Source organism: Rhinoraja longicauda, chromosome 7 (assembly GCF_053455715.1).
Source record: "Rhinoraja longicauda isolate Sanriku21f chromosome 7, sRhiLon1.1, whole genome shotgun sequence".
Lineage (NCBI taxonomy): Eukaryota > Metazoa > Chordata > Chondrichthyes > Rajiformes > Arhynchobatidae > Rhinoraja > Rhinoraja longicauda.
Window position 1 is genome coordinate 41,069,926 of NC_135959.1, and position 22,052 is coordinate 41,091,977.

At 43.0% G+C, this 22,052-nt stretch overlaps 1 protein-coding gene across 1 annotated transcript in view; it reads left to right on the forward strand.

The window, feature by feature from the left end:
- The window catches only part of LOC144595185 (stAR-related lipid transfer protein 13-like), a 277,512-nt gene that overhangs the window by 92,778 nt on the left and 162,682 nt on the right, over positions 1-22,052 (forward strand). The window contains 1 exon segment of the mRNA XM_078402346.1: positions 11,365-11,398. Coding sequence (XP_078258472.1) covers positions 11,365-11,398 — 34 coding nt within the window.

Sequence of the window (22,052 nt, forward strand, 5' to 3'; positions counted from 1 at the left end):
GCCGCACCCCGCGCCGTGAGGAAGAGACCTAAAAAAGAAAGGTTTCCCCCACCCCACCACCCCACCCCACCCCCCCCCCCCCCACACATACACAGCCAAAAAACAAAAACAAAAACCATCCCAACACCGACACACAACAAAAAAAAAGGAAAAAAGACGAACAGACTGCCAGCGAGCCGCAGCCGTTAGGCCCCGCCACACGTGATATTAAGTATCACAAAATGGTGGAGTAACTCAGCAGGTCAGGCAGCATCTAGGAGAGAGGGAATGGGTGACGTTTCGGGTCGAGACCCTTCTTCAGACTGGAGAAGGGTCTCGACCCGAAACGTCACCCATTCCCTCTCTCCTAGATGCTGCCTGACCTGCTGAGTTACTCCAGCATTTTGTGATACCTTCGATTTGTACCAGCATCTGCAGTTATTTTCCTATCTCCTATCCCCCCACATCCGGACCAAATTCAGATCCTGGGGGGACAGGGCTTTCTCCATCGCTGCTCCCACCCTATGGAACTCACTACCCCAAACCATCAGAGACTCCTCCACACTCACCACATTCAAAACATCACTGAAGTCTCACCTGTTCAGTACTGCCTTCAACCACTGAAGGTCACCTCACCTTCTGTCTCCTTTCTCTGTTCGTTTACTTATTTATCTATTTATTCACTTCGCTATGTTCTCTAAATCCCTGTAAAGCGTCTTTGAGTATATGAAAAGCGCTATATAAATGCAATGCATTATTATTATTATTATGATAAAGAATAAAATACTCATAGTAAAAGACTATTTGAATTTTGCAGTGGTAGCTGGATATTTGCTGTTAACCACAATATAATGGGAGAAATGTTTTTATTTCAGTCTTTACAAAATAACACCCTAATTTCTTTGCCAGGGATTTGGTCCATCATTAATATCTTTATCAGACAGCAAGATTTTCTTGTGAAGCCAGTTACTGTGCAATAAATTATAAGCAAAAATCTAGAAGTGCCTAGAAATGAAGTTAATTTTAATTTTATAATTAAAAATTTGTGCAAGCTTTCTTCTGGGCAATCATCTCAATTACCTCTTGTGAAGGACGTCATTGTTCTATTTCTGCACTTTTTTAATCTGTCTTCTGGGGGAAAAAGAACTAAAAGTCAAACAATAAAATATAGGTTATTCTCTCAAGAAAATATTCAGAACAGTTAGTTATATTTTAATTTCCATTTAGAGCCATAGAGTCATACAGCACAGAAGTGGGCATTTTGGCCCAACATGTCCATGGCGACCAAGATGCCCATGTTTGACCCATATATCTCTAAATCTTTCCTATCCATGCACCTGTCCAAATGTCCTTTAAATGTTGTTATAGTACCTGCCTTAATTACCTCCTTTTGCAGCTCGTTCCATGTAACCACCACCCTTTGTGTGAAAAAGTTGCCCCTCAGGTTCCCATTAAACTTTTTCCGTCTAACCTTAAACTTATGTCTCCTATTTCTTGATTCCCCTATGCTGGGTAAAAAACTCTATGCATTCACCCCGTCTATTCCCCTCATGATCTTATACACCTGCATAAGATCACCCTCAGCCTCCTGCACTCCAAGGAATAAAGTCCTAGCCTGCCCAACCTCTTCCTGTAGCTCAGGTCCTCAAGACTTGGCAATGTCCTCGTAAATATTCTCTGCATTCTTTCCTGCGTAACAACATCTATCCTATAGCAGGGTGATCAAAACTGAACACAATACTCCAAATGCGGTCGTACCAACATCTTGTACAACTGTTATATAACATCCCAACTTCAATACTCAAAACCCTGACTAATAATGCCACTATACCAACAGCTTTCTTGACCACCTGTGATGCTACTTTCAGGGAACTTTGTGCTTAAGCTCCTATAGCCCTCTGCTTTACAACATACGCTAGGGCCCTACCATTCACTATATATTAATTTTCATTTATCGAATGTACAAAGGAGAGTTTCATTCCTATCATTACCATGGAAGTATTAAATGTTTGGTCTTTACATTACGTATTCTGAAGCCCAGAGTCATACAGCACAGAAACAGGCCCTTCGGCCCAACTTCCCCAAGCCGACCAAGATGCCCCATCTGCACCAGCCCCACATGCCCATATCCCTCTAAATCTTTCTGAAGCATAGTGTCTGAGATTCCACATTGCACCTTAGTACAGGCCGATATTTTATAGAGCAAATCTGAGTTACTCATGGATGTTTGTCTTACAGAATAACCTTATAGTCTCACGTTCTTATCTCTGTCCTGGATATTTCAACTCCTGGAAGTCCGCATTTGGTATAAATTCATCTAAATTTCTGTCGTAATAATAATAATAATAATAATAATAATAATAATAATAATACATTACATTTGTATAGCGCTTTTCTAGACACTCAAAGACGCTTTACAGGGTAAATAAGACATAAAAATAAATAAATAAACGAACAGAAAAGGAAGAATAAGGTGAAGCGACGGTCAGTGGTTGAAGGCAGTGTTGAACAGGTGGGACTTCAGTGATGTTTTGAATGTGGTGAGTAAGGAGGAGTCTCTGATGGTTTGAGGTAGTGAGTTCTAGAGGGTGGGAGCAGCGATGGAGAAAGCCCTGTCCCCCCAGGATCTGAGTTTGGTAATAATCAGCAATGGAACTTTATCCACATGGATCATTCTGCTTTCTGAACATGGATTCAGCTAATTCAATTGAAATTAATTATGGAATATTTTAGGAAGTGCACCTTCCATTTTTGCCTTTGGATAAATTTGGATTGTTTTCTCTGAAATGCCAGAGGTTGAGGGGAGACCTGATGGAATATATAAAATTATGAGAGGGTAGACAGTCAGAACCTTTTTCCTAGAGTGGAAATATCAAATATCAGAGGGCATATTTAGGGGGCGTGGCTGTGTTCTGCAGCTGCGGCTCACCGGCAGTCTCTCTGTTTTTTTGGGTTTTTTTTGTCATTTTCGTTGTTAAATGTACGTTTTGTTTTATTTTTAATTCTGTGTATGTAGGGGGGTGGTGGGGGGGTTGGGGGAAACCTTTTTTCAAATCTCCTCCTCAACGGAGATGCGACCTTTACCGTGTCGTATCTCCGTTCGCGCTACGGCCTAACATCGTGGAGTCGGCGGCCTCCAGCTGGGATCGACCTCAAAGACTCCGGTCGCAGGGCCTGGACTTACCATCTCGGAGGCTTCGGCCGTGGGCCCTGCAGACCGCAACATCGGGAGTTCGCAGGTCCCTGGCTGGTGACCGGCTTTTGGGAGCTCCAGCCGTAGCAGCTTCGACCGCCCCGAAGCGCGAGGTATGATCAACCCGCCCGCAGGCCCTTCATCGCCCTGCGTGACTCGGCCACAGCACTTTCCATCGCCCGGTTGGGGCTCAGGACTTTCATCGGCCTGCTCGGCTCGGCCCTGGGACTTTCCATCGCCCGGTGGGGGCTCAGGACTTTCATCGGCCTGCTCGGCTCGGCCCTGGGACTTTCCATCGCCCGGTGGGGGCTCAGGACCTTCATCGGCCTGCTCGGCTCGGCCCTGGGACTTTCCATCGCCCGGTGGGGGCTTCAAAAAGTTGGGAGCCTCGATCACCTCGTGGCACCACGGGAGAAGAATGAGGAGGAGATAAGACTTTGCCTTCCATCACAGTGAGGGTGTGCCTAGAACAATCACTGTGATGGCTGTTTTGTGTAAAAATTATATCTGTGTGTCTTGTGCTTTTTAATGTCTACTGCTGGACCCTGACGTGAGAGGACGCTGGCGTTGAGTATTCGCCGCTTTTCCGTCAGGATAGTTTGTCTGTTTGTTTCTATGTTAATTGTTTTTGTAAAGCGCTTTGAGCATGTGATAAGACGCTATATAAAATAAATGGATTATTATTATTATTATTATAGCTTTAAGGTGAGAGGGGCAAAGTTTAAAGGAGATATGCGGGGCAAGTTTTGTTACACAGAGGGTAATGAGTGCCTGGAACGCACTGCTAGAGGTTGTAGTTGAGGCAGAAATGAAAGTGGTGTTTAAGTGGCTTTTAGATTAATATGCAGGGAATGTTGGAATATGGATTGCATGCAGGCAGAGCAGATTAGTTTAACTAGACATCATGTTCAGCACAGATATTATGGGCCGAATGGCCTGTTCATGTGATGTACTGTTCCATGCTCTATGTAAAGCTTCTCACTGGTAACGCCAACTATCTTAATACTATTGTATAAGAGCCTGGGGTAGGAGCAGTAAATTCAGAAGCATGTGGATGTGCAATCAGGCAAATGGATCACAGCACATTTGTGAAAACATTCAGGAACTGAGCCCTGCGTTCCTCCGGCACAAAGTGCTGTGGAAATAAAAAATGAATTCCACCGTAGTTTGGCCAATACACCTTAAATGTCTGCTTTTAAAACCAATAGCAACTCACTCTGCTGAATATATGTCAACATAAAATAAAATTTTCTGCCATTGTTGGAAGCAATTTAATCTGTATCGGCAAAGCAGGCTGGCTGGAAACATGTTAACATTCAGCTGCTGCTAAATGTTTCTCAGCATGATTTAAAGTATATGTTTTTGAGCCAATTAGGTCAAAGAATCTAAAGCAAAAATATATATTTTTTAGGCTGATTGTGCTTTCCTTCACAATCATGTTGTTGTTGGAATCCATCCTAAGTGAGGCAAGGCGGTGTTTGTGGGTAAAAGGCTTTTCATTTTTCCCAGTCTCTTTCAAGAGGTTGTGGTGAAGCCAAAGAGAGACTGAGGGTCAGAAGTCTGCCATTGGAATGTTCATTCCAGACATATGTGGAGAAACACACAGACTGGGTGTTTGAAAACAACTACCAGAGCTATTCCCAGGGATACAATGCAGCCTCATATTACAACACAGTACTACCAGTATTAAGACCTTAGGCAATGAGCATAATTAGGCTGTACACAACACATGTATAATAGGTTTAAGGTGAGAGGGGAAACAAATAATAAGAACCGGAGGGGCAGTTTTTCACAGTGAGAGAGGTGGGTAAATGGAATGAGCAGCCAGAGGAGGTAATTGGGACAGGTACTATAGCAACATTTCAATGGCATTTGGACAGCTACATGAATAGGAAAGGTTTATAGGCCAAACGCGGACAGGTGGGACCAGTGAAGATGTGGCGTCTCGGTTGGCCTGGTCAAGCTGGGCCTTGTTTCCGTGCTGTATGAATCCATGACTCTATATTGAGCTTTGCAGTTTAACTGAAGAGATCCCATAATCACCCAATTTATGCTTAATACTTTTCAAAATAGTGACTATTTTATAAATGTCAACAAAAACCAGAATAATGTATTTCTCATGGAGTCATACAGCATGGAAACTCAGCCCAAATCAGCCATACCGACCAAGATGTCCCATCTAAGTGAGTCCCATTTGATCCATATCGCTCTAAACCTTTCCAAACCTTTCCTGTCCATCTACCTCTGAGTTAGATACATAGCGGTACATAGACAATAGGTGCAGGAGTAGGCCATTTGGCCCTTCGAGCCAGCACCGCCATTCACTGTGATCATGGCTGATCATCCACAATCAATATCCCGTTCCTGCCTTCTCCCCATATCCCTTAATTCCGTTAGTCCTAAGAGCTGTTTCTAACTCTCTTTTGAATGCATCCAGTGAATCGGCCTCGACTGCCTTCTGAGGCAGAGAATTCCACAAATTCACATCTCTCTGGGTGAAAAAGATTTTCCTCATCTCAGTTCTAAATGGCCTACCCCTTATTCTTAAACTGTGGCCCCTGGTTCTGGACTCTCCCAATATCAGAAACATGTTTCCTGCATCTAGCCTGTCCAATTCCTAATAATTTTATATGTTTCTATAAGATCCCCTCTCATCCTAAATTCCAGTGAATACAAGCCCAGTCGTTCCATTCTTTCATCATATGACAGTCCCGCCATCCCGGGAATTAACCTCGTGAACCTACACCGTGCACCCCCTCAATAGCAAGGATGTCCTTCCTCAAATTAGGAGACCAAAACTGCATATAATACTCCAGGTGTGGTCTCACCAGGGCCCTGTACAATTGCGGAAAGACCTCTTTGCTCCTTTTACTCAAATCCTCTCGTTATGAAGACCAACATGCCATTAGCTTTCTTCACTGCCTGCTGTACTTGCATGCTTACTTTCAGTGACTGATGTACAAGGACACCCAGGATTCGTTGCATTTCCCCTTTTCCTAATATGACACCATTCAGATAATAATCTGCCTTCTTTGTCTTGCCACCAAAGTGGATAACCTCACATTTATCCACATTATTTTTTGTTTACATCAAATTACCGTTCTATATGCCGTAAGATATGTGAGTCCTTTGGATTTCCCCAAAGTTTTTTGCAAACCACAAATTGATGTGCAGTGGAAGATTTGCCTGGATGAATGCTAGGTCCAATAATTGTGATGCTCAACACTGTGTAGGACATCACAACCCCTTGGGCATTGAATTTTCCATCTAAAAAATTCATTCACTCAGTTCATCCCTGGTTTTACTGTATCCGCAGCCCGTATGATGCACAGCTATAAAACCCAACTCTTATCTGCCTATCCAAAATGCCTACCTTAAATGCCACTCTTGTATCTGCCTCAACCACCACAAAACATATCACAGCTGACTAATGTGACTTTAATTAAACTTCCAAAATTCACATCTCTTAGAAAGACAATGGCAAATTGTATTTATGAACACCAATATCACAAGGTTTCCTTAAGGTCTTAATAGAAAATAGAACAGTATTGCTCTAGAACAGGCCCTTCAGCCCACAATGTCTGTGCCAAACATGATGCCAAGACTACCTCTTTTTGTGTCTGTACATAATCCATATCCCTCCATTCCCTGCATATCCATATACCTACTCAAAAGTCTCTTAAATGCCACTATCGTATCTTAATTATTCCAACATGGAAATATTGTTTTTCCAAGAATAAATTTTATTTGTAATAAAATAAATATCTAAAACAAAATCCCTGCACAACTCTTCATATATTCTTAGTGTTTCGATACATTGAGTATTGCTAGCGTTGGACCTAGTAGCCTTTTCCCTTACACATTGCTCCATTGCCACTCATGTGGGCCCCTTTAAATGTACGGTTGCTTTATTAAAAAGTACTAGGAATCTTTCCAAGAGTGGAGGGTGAGGAATATTTTCATAGGGAACTCACTCTAAATATAAATGATCCTTGGATTTGTTTGATTTTATTTACTGTAAATAATAAACAACAGAAGGGATGATGGCAAATGCTTTTTTATGAAGATCATGCATTACAACGGCTGTCACTGTTACTGACTGTCACTGTTACATAGAACCTAGAACAGTGCAGCACAAGGGCAGGCTCTTCGGCCTACAATGTCTGTGCTGAACATGATGCCTAGACCAACTCTTGTCTGCCTGCACATAATCCATATCCCTCCATTCCCTGCGCCTATCCAAAAGTCTCTTAAATGCCACGATCGTATCTGCCTCGACCACCACCTCTAGCGGCGGGTTCGATTAATTAGATCCACTTTCTAAACCATGATTCCCATTTGGACCGCTCCACTTTACCTTTCCACATTGTACCGATGCATTGCAAGTTCACCTCATCTTCCCACCACACATGTTATCGCCTTGTAGACTTTCTTGAACTGGGTTCAGGAATTTCAAATAATCAGCATTCCCAGCCTTTGCATCTCACTCTTGTTTTTGTTTCTCTTTTTTCCTGTCCTCTCTTCTGCCAGTAACTTTGTAATTACTTGTCCTCTCCAGATACCCTCCCATTCACCTCATGTCTTTCACCCAGTTATGGCGAGTCTGGAAACTTGTTCTTTGTTGAAGAAGTTTATTGCGGCAGCAATATTCGATTACAACGTTTTCTTAACAAGATTACAGACAACCATTAAAACTAACTGTTCTCTTCGAAGACGTCCCCGAACTGACTCTTTTCGGGCGCCAAAAGCGCACATGACAACGCTGTCCAATCAGCGGTGTCGCTCCCTGGACCAATCCCTACGGTCGCACCCACACGTGACCTTGCTGGCCAATCTGAGGGTCCGACGACTAGGACCACTCTCTATGGTCGCTACACAGTTATATTATCCCTTTTTGCCCACAGTTTCATTGATGATCTTCCCTTTCTTTCACTCCTCCCCCTCCAATTTTCGTGAACAAGAACAAACATGGTTTACCTTTAACTTTTTTAGAGAGTTGGAAGTATTTAATTGTCATTTCTACCAGCAAAGGAACAATGAAATTCTTATTTGTTGCAGCTTAACTGGCCCCTTAACACAATAATGCACACTCAAATAGAAAGTAATCAATAATCCAATAAATTAATAACCATGATTCCAGGTAACCATAAAAGTGCAAAATTTAAGTCCGTAGCTTGTAGGTTAATTGTCCTCTGTAAATTGCCCCTGTATGTAGGCAGTAGATGAGAAAGTGGGATAACATAGAACTAGTGTGAATGGGTGATCGATGGTTGACGTGGACTCAGTGGGCCAAAGGGCCTGTATCTCTAAACTAAACTAACGAATTGCTTGGCTCAGGATCAATTGTTTTAATTCCAGGACTTTTAAAACAGATGTATCCCTGTCAAGCTGTTGTCCTGAAACATTAATTCTGCTAAAGATGGACACAAAATGCTGGAGTAACTCAGGCAGCATCTTTGGGACAGGCAGCATCTCTGGATAAAAGGAATGGGTGATGTTTCGGGTCGAGACTGTAAACCAACATCTGCAGTTCCTTCCTACACATTCATTCTGCTTCTCTCTTCATTTATGCTCCCTGACTGGCTGAGATTTTCTATTATATTCCTGTTTTTTATAACTGGGCCGAGTTTGTATTAACTTTACTATTTACAAAAATAGTGTTTGTGTTTTACTCTAAAACCAACATGTACAATCCTAGATTTGCAAGCATCACGGATTAAAGCCCCCAATTTATTGGAGGTTTAAAATGGAGACAGTTCAGGCAGCATCTGTGGAGGGAATGGACAAGCAAGCTTCCTACAGCATGGAAACAAGGAACTGATGCTGTTTTACACAAAAGGATACTAAGTGCTGGAGTAACTCAGCAGAAAAAGCAGCATTTTTGGAGAATAAGGATAGGTGATGTCCCTTCTTCAGACTCAACACAGCACTTTGTGTTTTGCTTATTGAAGATGTATATGTGTTTCTGGTAAATCTGATGCAATAGCGATAAACTACATTCTGCAGTGGACCTCTTTTCCCAACTGGGAACCAATACATTTTAAAATAATATCATTAGTGTAAATTAAAAGCAAGAAGCTGTGGTCTCAACAAAAGCCAGCAGATCTGTACAGACTAAACAGATTAAACACAGACTGGCAGAACTGGGCTTTGAACTCTGAAGCTTTGGTGACTCATTTTTCCTATGTGAGTTCCTTGTAGCGAAGCATCCTACACTCTGACTGTGATCTGAGTATAATCCAAGTAGGAAATGTCAAATTCAGCACTCTATGGAAGGCTTTTGGCAAAAAAAGATGATGCCATGAGATAAGAGAAAAATAGATAGTTTGAACTACAGAGTAGTTCACCCTTGCATAATTTCTATTTATGAATGAAAATACAAAGTGCTGTATTGAGTCTGAAGAAGTGTCCTGACCCGAAACATCACCCAATCCATATTCTCCAGCGATGCTGCCTTTCCTGCTGAGTTACTCCAGCACTTAGTATCCTTTTGTGTAAACTGGCACCTGCAGTTCCTTGTTTCCACGCTGTAGGAAGGTCAGCTGTCCATTCCCTCCACAGATGTGGAGTCAGAGAGTAATCGAGCCATTAAGCATGGAAACAGGCCCTTTGGTCCAACTCGTCCATGCCCTATTAGTCCCATTTGCCTGCATTTGCCCATATCTCTCTAAACCTTTCCTAACCATGTACCTGTCCAAGTGTCTTATAAATGCTGTTATATTACCTGCCTCAACTACCTCCTCTGGCAGCTCGTTCCATATACCCTCCATCCACTGAGTGAAAAAGACTGAGTGTTCTCTTAATCAATGACCCTCATGATCTTTCACACAACAATATAATCTCTTCTCAGCCTCCTACGCTCCAATGAAAAAAGGCCCAGCCTATCCAACCTCTCCCTATAACACAAGCCCGCAAGGTAAGGTAACATCCTGGTGAATCTCTTCTACACCTTTTCCAATTTGATGACAGGGCAAGCAGAACTGGACACGTAAAGAGTAAATAAAGTTCCATACCTTGGTTTCTGACCCATATTAGAAAAGGTACTCAAAGGATTAGAAAGACATCAACATTTGACTGCAAACCATCTCAACTATTCTTTTCTGTAATCTGCTCCAGAGCAGAAAACGACGGCCACACTGAAATTCACAAATTAAACTACTTATTCCGTCTTGAGTGAGTTGATGTTGAGTACAAAAGTTAAGACATTATGATGCACCCATACAAATCGTTGGTGACACCACATTTGGGGTACTGTGTGCAGTGCTGGTTGGCACGGACAAAGTTTAGAGTTTAGTTTATTACTGTCATGTGTACCGAGGTACAGTGAAAAGCTTTATAGTTGCCTGCTATCCAGTGAGCAAAAAGACTATACATGATTACAATCAAGCCATCCACAGTGTTCTGGTACAGGATAAAGGGAATATTGTTTAATGCAAAATTAAGTCTAGTAAGGTCCGATTAAAGATAGTCTGAGTATCTCCAAAGAGGTAGATGGAAGGTCAGGCCATTCTCTATTTTGTGATAGGATGGGTTCAGTCGCCTGATAACAGCTGGAACGAAACTGTCCCTGAATCTGGAGGTGCACGTTTTTCACACTTCTATACCTCTTGCCTGATGGGAGAGGGTACAAGAGGGAGTGACCAGTGTGAGATTGGTCCTTGATTATGCTGATGGCCTTGCTGAGGCAGCATGAAATGTAGATGGAGTCGATCGAAGGGAGGTTGGTGTGTGTGATGGTCTGCACAATTCTCTGCAGTGGGCTGAAAGGCCTGCTTCTATGCTACACAGTTTTATGACTCTCGGATAGCAAATCTGGTATCAATCAGTCTGACGATGGGTTACTAGACCGATTCAAATTAAGAGTGAGCCATTAAAGAGCTTGATAGAGGAACTGCTATTTAATACCTTTAGGGCGACATTTTCATTTCTCATGTATTCTCTGTGATTGATATTTTCAGACATTGAAATTTAATTATTTGGGAATGGGACAGGTAGCATTTAACTGTCTGTCTCAATCACCTTGGGCTGGATTAGTGAAACATTTACAACTGTTCTTTTCACATGTCTCATGGTTTCAATGTTTGCCAAGGCTTCTGTGGAACTCACGATTGCCTTCAACGTGTTAGCTTTCAAGCTCATCTGGAAGATAGTCGGGATTAAATTGAAAGTTGTGTTTTTGTTTTCTCCTTTAGGCACTGCCACTGAAGCTGAGCCAGGAGACAGCCGGTGAGTTTGACGTCTTTACAGTCTCACAGTCTATGCACATTCCCTTAAATATAATCTCTATACTAAAACGATCGTTTGTTTGTTTGTTTGTTTGTTCCTGAACTACAGTAAAAACGGTACACGATAGCGCAACAATTTTAGGCCCACCTTACTCACCGTCGTCCCTTTGGTGCTAATGGAAGAAGTTTCATTGAAATTGGTGTCATATTTTTTAAGTTATTCACATTTTAAAGTTTAAATCTATCTCCTAGGGAGGGAGGGGGAGGGAGGGAGGTGGAGGGTGGGGGGAGGGAGGGGGCAGGAGGGAGGATATGGGGGGTTGAGGGGGATGGAGTGGGGGGTGGAGGGGGTGGAGGGAGGGGGTGGAGAGAGGGGGGAGGGGAGGAGGGGAGGGGAGGGGAGGAGGGAGAGGAGGAGAGAGGGGAGGAGGGGGGGAGGGCAGGAGGGGGGCAGGAGGGGGAGAGGGGAGGGGGGAGGAGAGGGTGCTGCACCAATGCAGGAGAGGTTTGAGCTCAACGGGTCCACTTGGTCTAGTAACATCTAAATAGGTTTGGCATGTGACCATTGCAGGTTTCTGCAGGTTTGCGCTGGATGGTATTGTCAGGAGTAGTTGCATTGATTTTCCACTCGGCAGCAAAGATTTCAAAATAAATTTCCTTTTTTGTCAGATTATGAGATGTAAGGCGGTTTGGGAATACTGGGTATAAGAATACTATCGATAATTCTAACATCGCCGTGTTTCATGCTCACTAAAATCGTACAATTTACACAATTTTGATGCAAATTATTACGATTTTCATTATTATATTGCAACACTTATTGAATTTCTTTATATTTAAAAAATGGATATGACTTAAACTAAGAAACTAAAGACATGAATGTGTCTTAAGCTATTGAATCTGTGGAATTAAGGCCAAGTCATTGGGTATTTTTAAAGCAAAGATTGATAGGTTCTTGATTAATAAGAACACCGATGATTACATGGAGAAGGCAGGAGAATGGGGAGAGAGAAAAATAAATCAGCCATGAATGAATGGCAGAGCAGATTGATGGGCCAAATAGCCTAATTCTGCTCTTATGTCAAATGATCTTATGATCTGTGGTTTATAAAATATTGGCGTGATCCTATTTCGCAAACTGAATGCTGCAGTTTATAGAAAGTATTTCTGTATTTTAAATAATCCAAAGCAAAGTCTATAATACTTTCTGGCCTGACAGCTTTGGGACAGCATATAGAATGTACCATTTTGACTGGATATTTTTTATATGAACTTTGGAGGTTGAAAGTTAGCTTGAAATTTTCCTGCACTCCACCAGTATTTACATCCTGAAACTACATATGCTGAACACATTTCAGGGAACCACTGATTCAGATTCTGTGTTTCATGTGTACCTAATGAGCTCACATAGTGCATTAATGAATTGAAAGAGAACAAAATACATCTAACGGTTTAACCTGCCTTTCATATACAGCAGCATTGCTGATTACGCATGAGCCTTAGCTGCTTTGCATTAGTTTGCACCGCATTTATCTTTTATCACTGCCCTCTGAGGTACAATACAATACAATACAATACAATACAATATATCTTTATTGTCATTGTACCCAGGGGTACAACGAGATTGGGAATGCGCCTCCCATACGATGCAATAATTTAGGTAATTTAGACAGCAGCAACCCAACGAAACGAAACAGTGTAACAGTTTTGGACAGGGTAAAGTGCAAGTTGATCTATGCGTTGTGGCCATCCGGCTCAGCAGGACCGGTTCATAGAACAATTACCTCTGTCATATGTCCCGCCCCCAGTACCAGCTTAGTTGGGTCCCCTGCTAAGTGCGAAGAATTCGCTAAATTTTTCACCAACAAAGTTGAGAATATTAGAATGAACATTTCCCCTCCCACCCGTGACCTAGCTGTCTCACTAGTCTGTACATCTAAATTGGACTACTTCCAACCCGTCACTCTATCCTCCCTTGCAAAGCTTGTCTCCGCAATGAAACCTGCAACCTGCCCCCTTGATCCAGCCCCCACTGCCCTTCTGAAGGATGTCATTGCAATAGCCGGTCCCAGCATCCTCTCTATTATCAACAGTTCTCTGGCCACTGGCACTGTTCCAACCAGTTTCAAGCACGCAGTGGTCCAGCCCCTACTGAAAAAACCTAACCTAGACCCCACCTTGCCTAGCAACTACAGACCCATTTCCAAACTGCCATTCCTGTCAGAAGTCCCTGAAAAGGCAATCCTAAACCAATTAGTGCCCTACCTGCACCAAAACACCATCCTGGAAAGTTTCCAGTCAGGTTTCAGAGCCCACCACAGCACAGAGTCTGCCTTGTTGAAGGTACACAACGACCTGCTTCTCGCCATCGACACCGGCGACTGTGCAATCCTGCTCCTTCTCGACCTCAGCGCAGCGTTCGATACAGTGGACCACACCATCCTTATTGACCGTCTCCGGTACGCGGTTGGCATTGATGGCACTGCCCTGAGCTGGTTCGCTTCGTACCTCAAAGATAGGAGTTTCGCCATCAACATAGGCAGTTATTCCTCTGCTACAGCTAGCCTCTCCTGCGGAGTTCCACAAGGCTCCATCCTAGGCCCCATTCTCTTCTCTCTATACATGCTCCCCCTTGGCCAAATCATTCAAAGGCACGGCATTTCTTTCCACTGCTATGCCGATGACACTCAGCTTTACCTCCCCCTGAAACCCAACAACCAGTCAAATTTAAACAGCCTCTCACACTGCCTTGAGGACATAAAATGTTGGATGGCACAGAACTTCCTCCAATTAAATGAGAGCAAGTCTGAGGTCATCCTATTCGGCCCCCCCGACTCCATCAAATTGATAACAGGCAGTCTTGGAAGCCTATCCTGCCTAGTCAAACTGCATGTCAAAAACCTCAGCATGATATTTGACTCTGCATTAAAATTTGATAAGCAAGTCAACGCTGTGGTAAAAGCCAGCTTCTTCCAACTTCGAACCATAGCTAAAATCAAACCTTTCCTCCAATTCGACGACACAGAAAAAATCATTCACGCTTTCATTTCCTCCCGCCTAGACTACTGCAACTCCCTATACACTGGGATCAGCCAATCTTCCCTGTCCCGCCTGCAACTGGTCCAAAACGCCGCAGCGAGACTCCTGACGGGTACCCGTAAAAGGGACCACATCACCCCGATTCTGGCCTCTCTCCACTGGCTCCCTGTACGGTACAGAATCAACTTCAAGCTCCTCCTATTCACGTATAAAGCCCTAAATGGACACTCCCCCCCCTACATCAAAAATCTTCTAACCCCCCTCTCTAACTCCAGGACCCTCAGATCGGCCGACTTGGGTCTATTCACTATCCCGCGGTCTAGGCTTAAACTCAGGGGTGACCGCGCTTTTGCGGTTGCATCTCCTAGACTGTGGAACAGCATCCCTCTCCCCATCAGAACTGCCCCCTCCATCGACTCCTTTAAGTCCAGGCTCAAAACATATTTCTACTCCCTAGCGTTTGAGGCTCATTGAGGAGGCGCTGTGAACTGTTTGCGTGCTACTGTATGTTTTCATTTTTTTTCTATTGGAACCTAATCAAATGTACAGCACTTTGGTCAACGTGGGTTGTTTTTAAATGTGCTATACAAATAAAATTGACTTGACTTGACTTGACATAGCAGCTATGGCCCTGGGGATGAAGCTGTTCCTGAGTCTGGAGGTGCGGGCATAGAAGGCCTTGTATCATCTGCCCGATGGAAGGAGTTCAGTAGGACTGAAACATAACAAAGGCACTGCCCCCAGTGGCACTGACATCACAATGGCAGGTAAATTTCATCCCAAGCTCCAAGAGCAAACTGCCAGAGGTGAAGACATTTGCTGCTGTGATTTCATAGAACATAGAACAGTAGAGCACAGCCCACAATGTTTGTGCCGAAAATGAAAACAAGTTAAACTGATCACATCTGCCTGTACATGTTCCATATCCCTCTATTCCCTGCACTTCCATGTGCCTATCTAAAAGCCTCTTAAACAACACTCTCATATCTACCTCCACTACCACCCCTGGCAGTGGGTTCCAGGCCCCCACCACTCTCTGCCTTAAAAACATTGCCTCGCACATCTCCATTAAACTTTCCCCCTCTTACCTTATAGCTATGCTCTCTATTGTTGGACATGCCTCCCTGGGAAAAAGGTTCTGATTGTCTACCTGATTTACACCTCTCATAATTAAATGTACTTCTATCAAGTTTCCTCTCAACTTCCGATGTTCCAGAGAAAAATCCAAGGAGATTTTATATACTTCTATCAGGACTCCCATCAACCTCGGAAGTTCCAGAGAAAAATCCAGAGAGGTTTCCAAGTGTCTGGCTTTGAATAGGTTGAGTTTTCAGCTTTGTAAGGAAGCAGCCCACTGTAGACCAGTGTAGATTAACTGTTAACCACAATGGGATCAACCTTTGGACAATAACAATAGTTTCCCTGCGATCATCGTGGCTCTAATTTCCACATCTGAGCAGGGGCACCATATTCCCACTGTAAGAAATTCAGCAACACAGCCAGCGTAAATTTCACTGTGGTTCAGTGGTAAATCCTGCCGCATCAGGTTTAGTTTAGATTTTGGAGATACAGCATGGAAACAGGCCCTTTGACCCACCGAGTCCACGCCGACCATTGATCGCCCGTTCACTCTAGTTCTATGTTATCCGACTTTCGCATCCACTTCCTGCACACCAGGGACTGTAAATTATACAGAGGCCAATTTTACAGGGACCAGTTAACCTACAAACCTGTGCGTCTTTGGGATGTGGGAGAAAACAGGAGCACCGGGAGAAAACCCACACGGTCACAGGGAGAACATGCAAACTCCACACAGACAGCACCCAAGGTCAGGATCGAATCAGGGTCTCAGGATCTGTGAGGCAGCAGCTCTACCACTGCTCTATCACTATTCCTCTGTGTGTCTGTAGACCAGATATGCAGAGGAATGAAAATAATAGAATACATTGAATACATTGGTTTCCAAAATTTTGATGACATTCAATTTTTATTTGAAGCTTGAATACAAGGCACACAGAAATATAATGCTGAATGGTCAAATTATATGACATTTGTGAGGGAGCAAATCACTTTTACTTTTCACGATTTATTTCTTCATTGTAACCTTCCAACAAGCAAATAGCAGGTTGCATATTCCAAGTAATTACTGTGACAAGTCCTATTCACGCAACTGGGTTGTTTTTTTTAACAATTTCAGAATGCCCAAGAATTTTGATCAAATTAAATTATTTGCAACATCATTCCAGAAATTTACTTTTCTAGGAGCCACTATTCTGTCCTTTGTTCAGATTGAATTATTGCATTCAAATGTGAGGAAGGCATATTAAAAATATATTCAAAATGGGGCAGCACAGTGGCACCATGGTAGAATTGTAACCTTGCACCACCGGAGACTCGGATTTGATCTTGTTTACGGATGCTGTCTACATGGAGATTGTACATTCTCCCTGTGAGCACATGGCTTTTCGCCGGGTGCTCTGGTTTCCTCCCACACTTCAAGGTATGTTTGTAGGTTAATCGGTTTCTGTAAATTGTCCCCAGTATGTAGGATAGTTCCAAGTGTACGAGGTGATCACTGGTTGGCATTGACTCGGTGGACCGGAGGGTCTGTTTCCACGCTGTAGTTCTACCTGTTCAAAAGTAAAATCGACCCGACCCGAAACGTCACCCATCCATGCTCTCCAGAGACACTGCCTGACCCGCTGTGTTTACTCCAGCAGTTGGTCTTTTTTTTTTCAGGTTATTTACGGTTCCTGATAATTGATTTGTAACCAAGTAACTGTCCAGTTTACAGAGTCGCAGTGTCAAGTTACAATTCAGCTCCAATTTTCCATGGGCCCTAACGGTTATTAATCACAACGATCTCCTGCTGGTTTCAGGCCCAGCTCCTCACCCTGGCTTTATCTGCAATTAGAACCTAACGTGGCAAGTGATGAGTAAAGCAAATCACCACAGGGTATTTGTTGCTTATCCCATTGTGCGTGGCAAACATAGGGAAGAACGTCAACACCTCGATGCCTAACTTCCCACAGATTCTAACCGTCCCCCATGTAAACATTCCCAAACAGTTCAGGTTACTTACTCATGAACTTGCAGTGAACTAATTGTTAAATTGTGTGGAATCATTGATACATGATTGCTGAGGGAAGGCAGATCGGTGACTGTAGCACTTAGTGGTTTACTGCTTCTCCAAGGAGGCCCTGTTTGAGTTCTAGCGTAGAGTTATAGAGTCATACAGCACTGTAACAGGCCCTTCGGCCCAACACGTCCAGCATGCCCCATCTAAGCTAGGCCCATTTGCCTGTGTTTGGCCAGAATCCCTCTCCTATCCATGTACCTGTCCATGTGTCATTTAAATGTTCTTATAGTACCTGCCTTAACTACCTCCTCTAGTAGCTTGTTCCATAAACCCACCACCCTCTGTGTGAAAAAGTTGCCCCTCAGGCTCCTATTAAATCTTTCCCCTCTCACCTTAAACCTATGTTCCCTGGTTCTTGATTCCCCTACTCTGGGTAAAATACTCTGTACATTCGCCCTGTCTACTCCCCTCTTGATCTTGGAGTATTATGCTCAGCTTTGATCACCCTGCTATAGGAAAGATGCCATTAAACTGGAAAAAGTGCAGAGGATATTACCAGGACTTGAGGGCCTGAGTTATAGGGAGAGATTGGTCAGGCTAGGAATTTATTCCTAGTGGTGCAGGAGACTGAGGTGTGATCTTTTAGAGGTGTATAACATCATGAGGGGAATAGATAGGGTGAATATAGAGATTATTTTTCCACGAGGTTAGGGATTCAAGAACTAAAGGCTATAGGTATAAGGTAAGAGGGTGAAGATTTAATAGGAACTTTTTCACAGATGGAACAGAGTGTAATTGGAACAAGCTGCCAGAGGAAATAGTTGAGGCAAGCACAATAATAACATTGAAAAGATATTGAATAGGTATGTGGATAAGAAAGGTTTAGAGGGATATGGCTCAAATGCAGGTAAATAGAACTAGCTTAGATGGGCCATCTTGGTCAGCATGGACAAGTTGGAATGAAGGGAATGTTTCTGTGTTGTATGACTCTAAGTGCCATAAGATAATGACCAGTGCAAGAAGTGTTTGTATTTACAATCCTTATGCTCGTATGGCAAAGCTAGCTGATTAAATATCTTAATGGACTTCTGCAGTTCAAATTCGCTCTCTGAACAGAGATCAGCAGTGATCAGTGTAAGTTCACAATTACCATTGTGTAACTATCTCCTAACGTGGTATGATTAGCAAGGCCAGAATAACATTGGAAAGAATGTCTGGAATTTTATTGATTGTTCAAGAATACAATATTTCATAAAATACACAGTATAATTTATGTCACAAATCTGTTCAAAATATTACGGCAGGGTCAATTACATAGAAGGGAGAAGTTGTTGAATGCAGAATCGCACCAGAGCAGACTGTGTACAATGGGATCTCCGATATGCAGGGTCTGATTGGGAGTGTATGACATAATGTAAAAATGTGAATTGCTTCATTCCTCTCACACAGTATCAACCATCGGGAACAGATTTAATACCATGCATCCTATATAACTACATCTAGTTAACCTTTGCAGAGGCATTTTTATAATCCTAACTGTTTACCCCACAAATTGTTAGCAAAATAGATAAGCTTACTGCAACTGTATTCAAGCAATTGGCTTGTTCATTGTTTTACCTTTATTTGTACGATGGCTGCCGATGACTATGCTGACAAGAACTGAATGCTAATCTGAGAAGATGTGGGGTCTCTGATGTGCTGGGGTTAAGTTGATGAGGCAGCAAGCGGCTGCTAAGTAGTGCTGCATTGCAGTCGAGAGTGCAGTCCTTGGATGTCCTTGCTGATTCGTGAATGTAGTCAGAGAGTGACTGCTGTGATTGCCATTGATTCTGGACTACAGCAATACAGGATGTTTTGTTTCAAAACAAAAAAAACCGAGATGCTTTCAGATCCTTAAAAAAAAAGATAAATTAAGTTGATGAAAAGAAGCCAAAAAAAGGTGGCATCAATCTTCAAGTTCAGATTTCAATTAATATTGATTGTTTTTTAGAGATTACTAGTGTTACATATTTCAGGAGGAGTAGCACATTTTATTTAACATTATTAGCAGGCAAGCCATAATAACCTATGATGGTGGCTAAACAGGCCTAATGCCAATAGTCAGGAATCTCTCTTCTTTGTTCGCAATATATAGCGGGGGATTATGTCTGCTGAGTTAAAAACATGACACGTGAAAAAGGAGATGATAGGAGTTATTCCTGGAATAATTTTAATGCGGCATTTAGGACAATAAATAGAAAATATAAATCATAAGATGGGCTTCAGTGAAGGAATCAAATACCTGTCTCTTTATTGAAACAAACACAGAACTTAATTGCAAATACCTATGGGATTAACAGTTAGTTAGTGTAAAATGTAAATGTTTCAAGAGGTACGAGTGTTTAACTGTCATGTGCACTGGCAACAGAACAATGACATTCTAACTTGTTGTAGCTTTTCAGGCATATTCATGCAATAACACCACAAATAAATATAATACAATAAATTATCAGTTAAAATCGGTAACCACACCATAACAGTGTAAGCTGGAGTACAAAGTACAACCTGTAAAAAGTCCATGGGAGTTTGGTGCTGAGGTAGGGTTACGTTCATGGGAGTTTGGTGCTGAGGTAGGGTTACGTCCATGGGAGTTTGGTGCTCAGGTAGGGTTGCAGGGTGGTTCAAGAGCCTGATGGTCGATAGAAGAAGCTGTTCTTGAACCTGATGGTCACAGTTCTCTGGCTCCTGCCCCATCTTCCTGATGGTAGAGGCGAGATGAGAGTGTGGCTGAGGTGGTGTGGATCTTTGATGATATTAGCTGCCTTCTTCAGGCAGCACTTTCTGTAGATACTTTTGATGGTGGGGAGGTCAGTACCTGTGATGGACCAGGTAGTGTCTACTATTTTTTGACGGCTCCTTAGTCCTTGGGCGTTCGAGTTGCTGAACCAGGCTGTGATGTAACTTTCTACCATTCACCTATTGACGTTTGATAGAGTAATCAGCGACATGCTGAATCTCTTCAAACTTCAGAGGAAGCAGAGGTGTTGGTGGGCTTTCTTCCTAATTGCATCAAGATGCTGGGCCCAGAACAGAATATCAGAGCTATGCATGCCCAGGAACTTGAAGCTGTTGACTCTCACCACTGCCGTCCTGCCAATGAAGACAGGTTCATGGTCCCTCGACTTTCCCTTCCTGAATTACTACCAAATTATGCTACAGTTGAAATTCTAGTTCTGATTCTTAGTAGAACATTTTTAAGTCTGAAGAAGGGTCCTGATCCGAGACGTCACCTGTCCATTCCCTCCACACATGCCGCCTGACCTGCTGAGTGAGAGTCATAGAGTCATGGCGTATTAGAACATGGAAACAGGCCCTTTGGCCCAACTTGCCCACACCGGCCAACATGTCCCAGCTATACTAGTTCCAGCTTCCTGCATTTTTTCCATATCCCTCCAAACCTGTTCCATTCATGTACCACCTATTTGTTTCTTAAATGTTGGGATAGTCCCTGCCTAAACTACCTCTTCTGGCAGCTTGTTCCATACATCCACCACCCTTTGTGTGAAAAAGCTACCCCTCAGATTCCTATTAAATCTTTTCCACTTCACCTTAAATCTGTGTCCCCGGTCCTTGATTCACTTACTCAGAGCAAGAGACTCTGTGCACCCGCCCGATCTATTCCTCTCATGATTTTATACACTTTTATATACTTTCCCTGTTTTGTCTGTTGTCACCTCTGGTCCATGATGAATGAGCATTGTGGACCACCATAGTTCACCAAGGTAAAAGAAATTAAGCATGTTCGTCTCTCATATTTGTCTACTTTCAACTGGCTGTTTGTTCCTGTGTCATTACCACGCGGTCAATCTGTTATCAGAGTCCCTGCATGATTCGCATATTGTTTTCATGTGGACTTCCGAGCTCTCAGATTCCCCTCACAGATCATTCCCAGTATACACATGACCCTGCCTCGAACTCCTCACACGTGGAATTACCCAAGTAGTTCTCTGCAGAGCAGCAGTATTTCTAATGCCTGTGTCCTTGTGTGTCTATGGTTTCCAAAAAAAGGGTAATATTCAGCTAGCAAAAGGAAATTTCACAAGATGACGCAATTGAAGTCTTCCTGTCATGATCATTAGACATCCCAGGGCACCATTTGAAGAAGAACCTCTTCTCATGCCTCAGCCTAGATTGAACCTTTTGAGGCTGCGGACCAAATGTGACCTATAATAGAAGATATGAAAGCACATCTCATAATAAAAGATTGGCTGTTAAATAGAGTCATGGAATCATTAAGCTTTACAGCGCAGAAACAGACGCTTGTCCGTGCCTTTCATCTTTAAGCTATCCACTCTATTCTTTGATATTTCCACCCGGGAGAAAAGGTTCTCATAACCGGTTCTTCTCTCAGCCTCCGACGCTCCAAGGAAAACAACCCGAGTTTGTCCAACCTCTTCTTATAGCTAATACTCTCTAATCCAAGCATCATTCTCGTAAACCTCCTCTGCACACTCTCCAAAGCCTCCACATCCCTCCTGTAACGGGGCGACCAGAACTG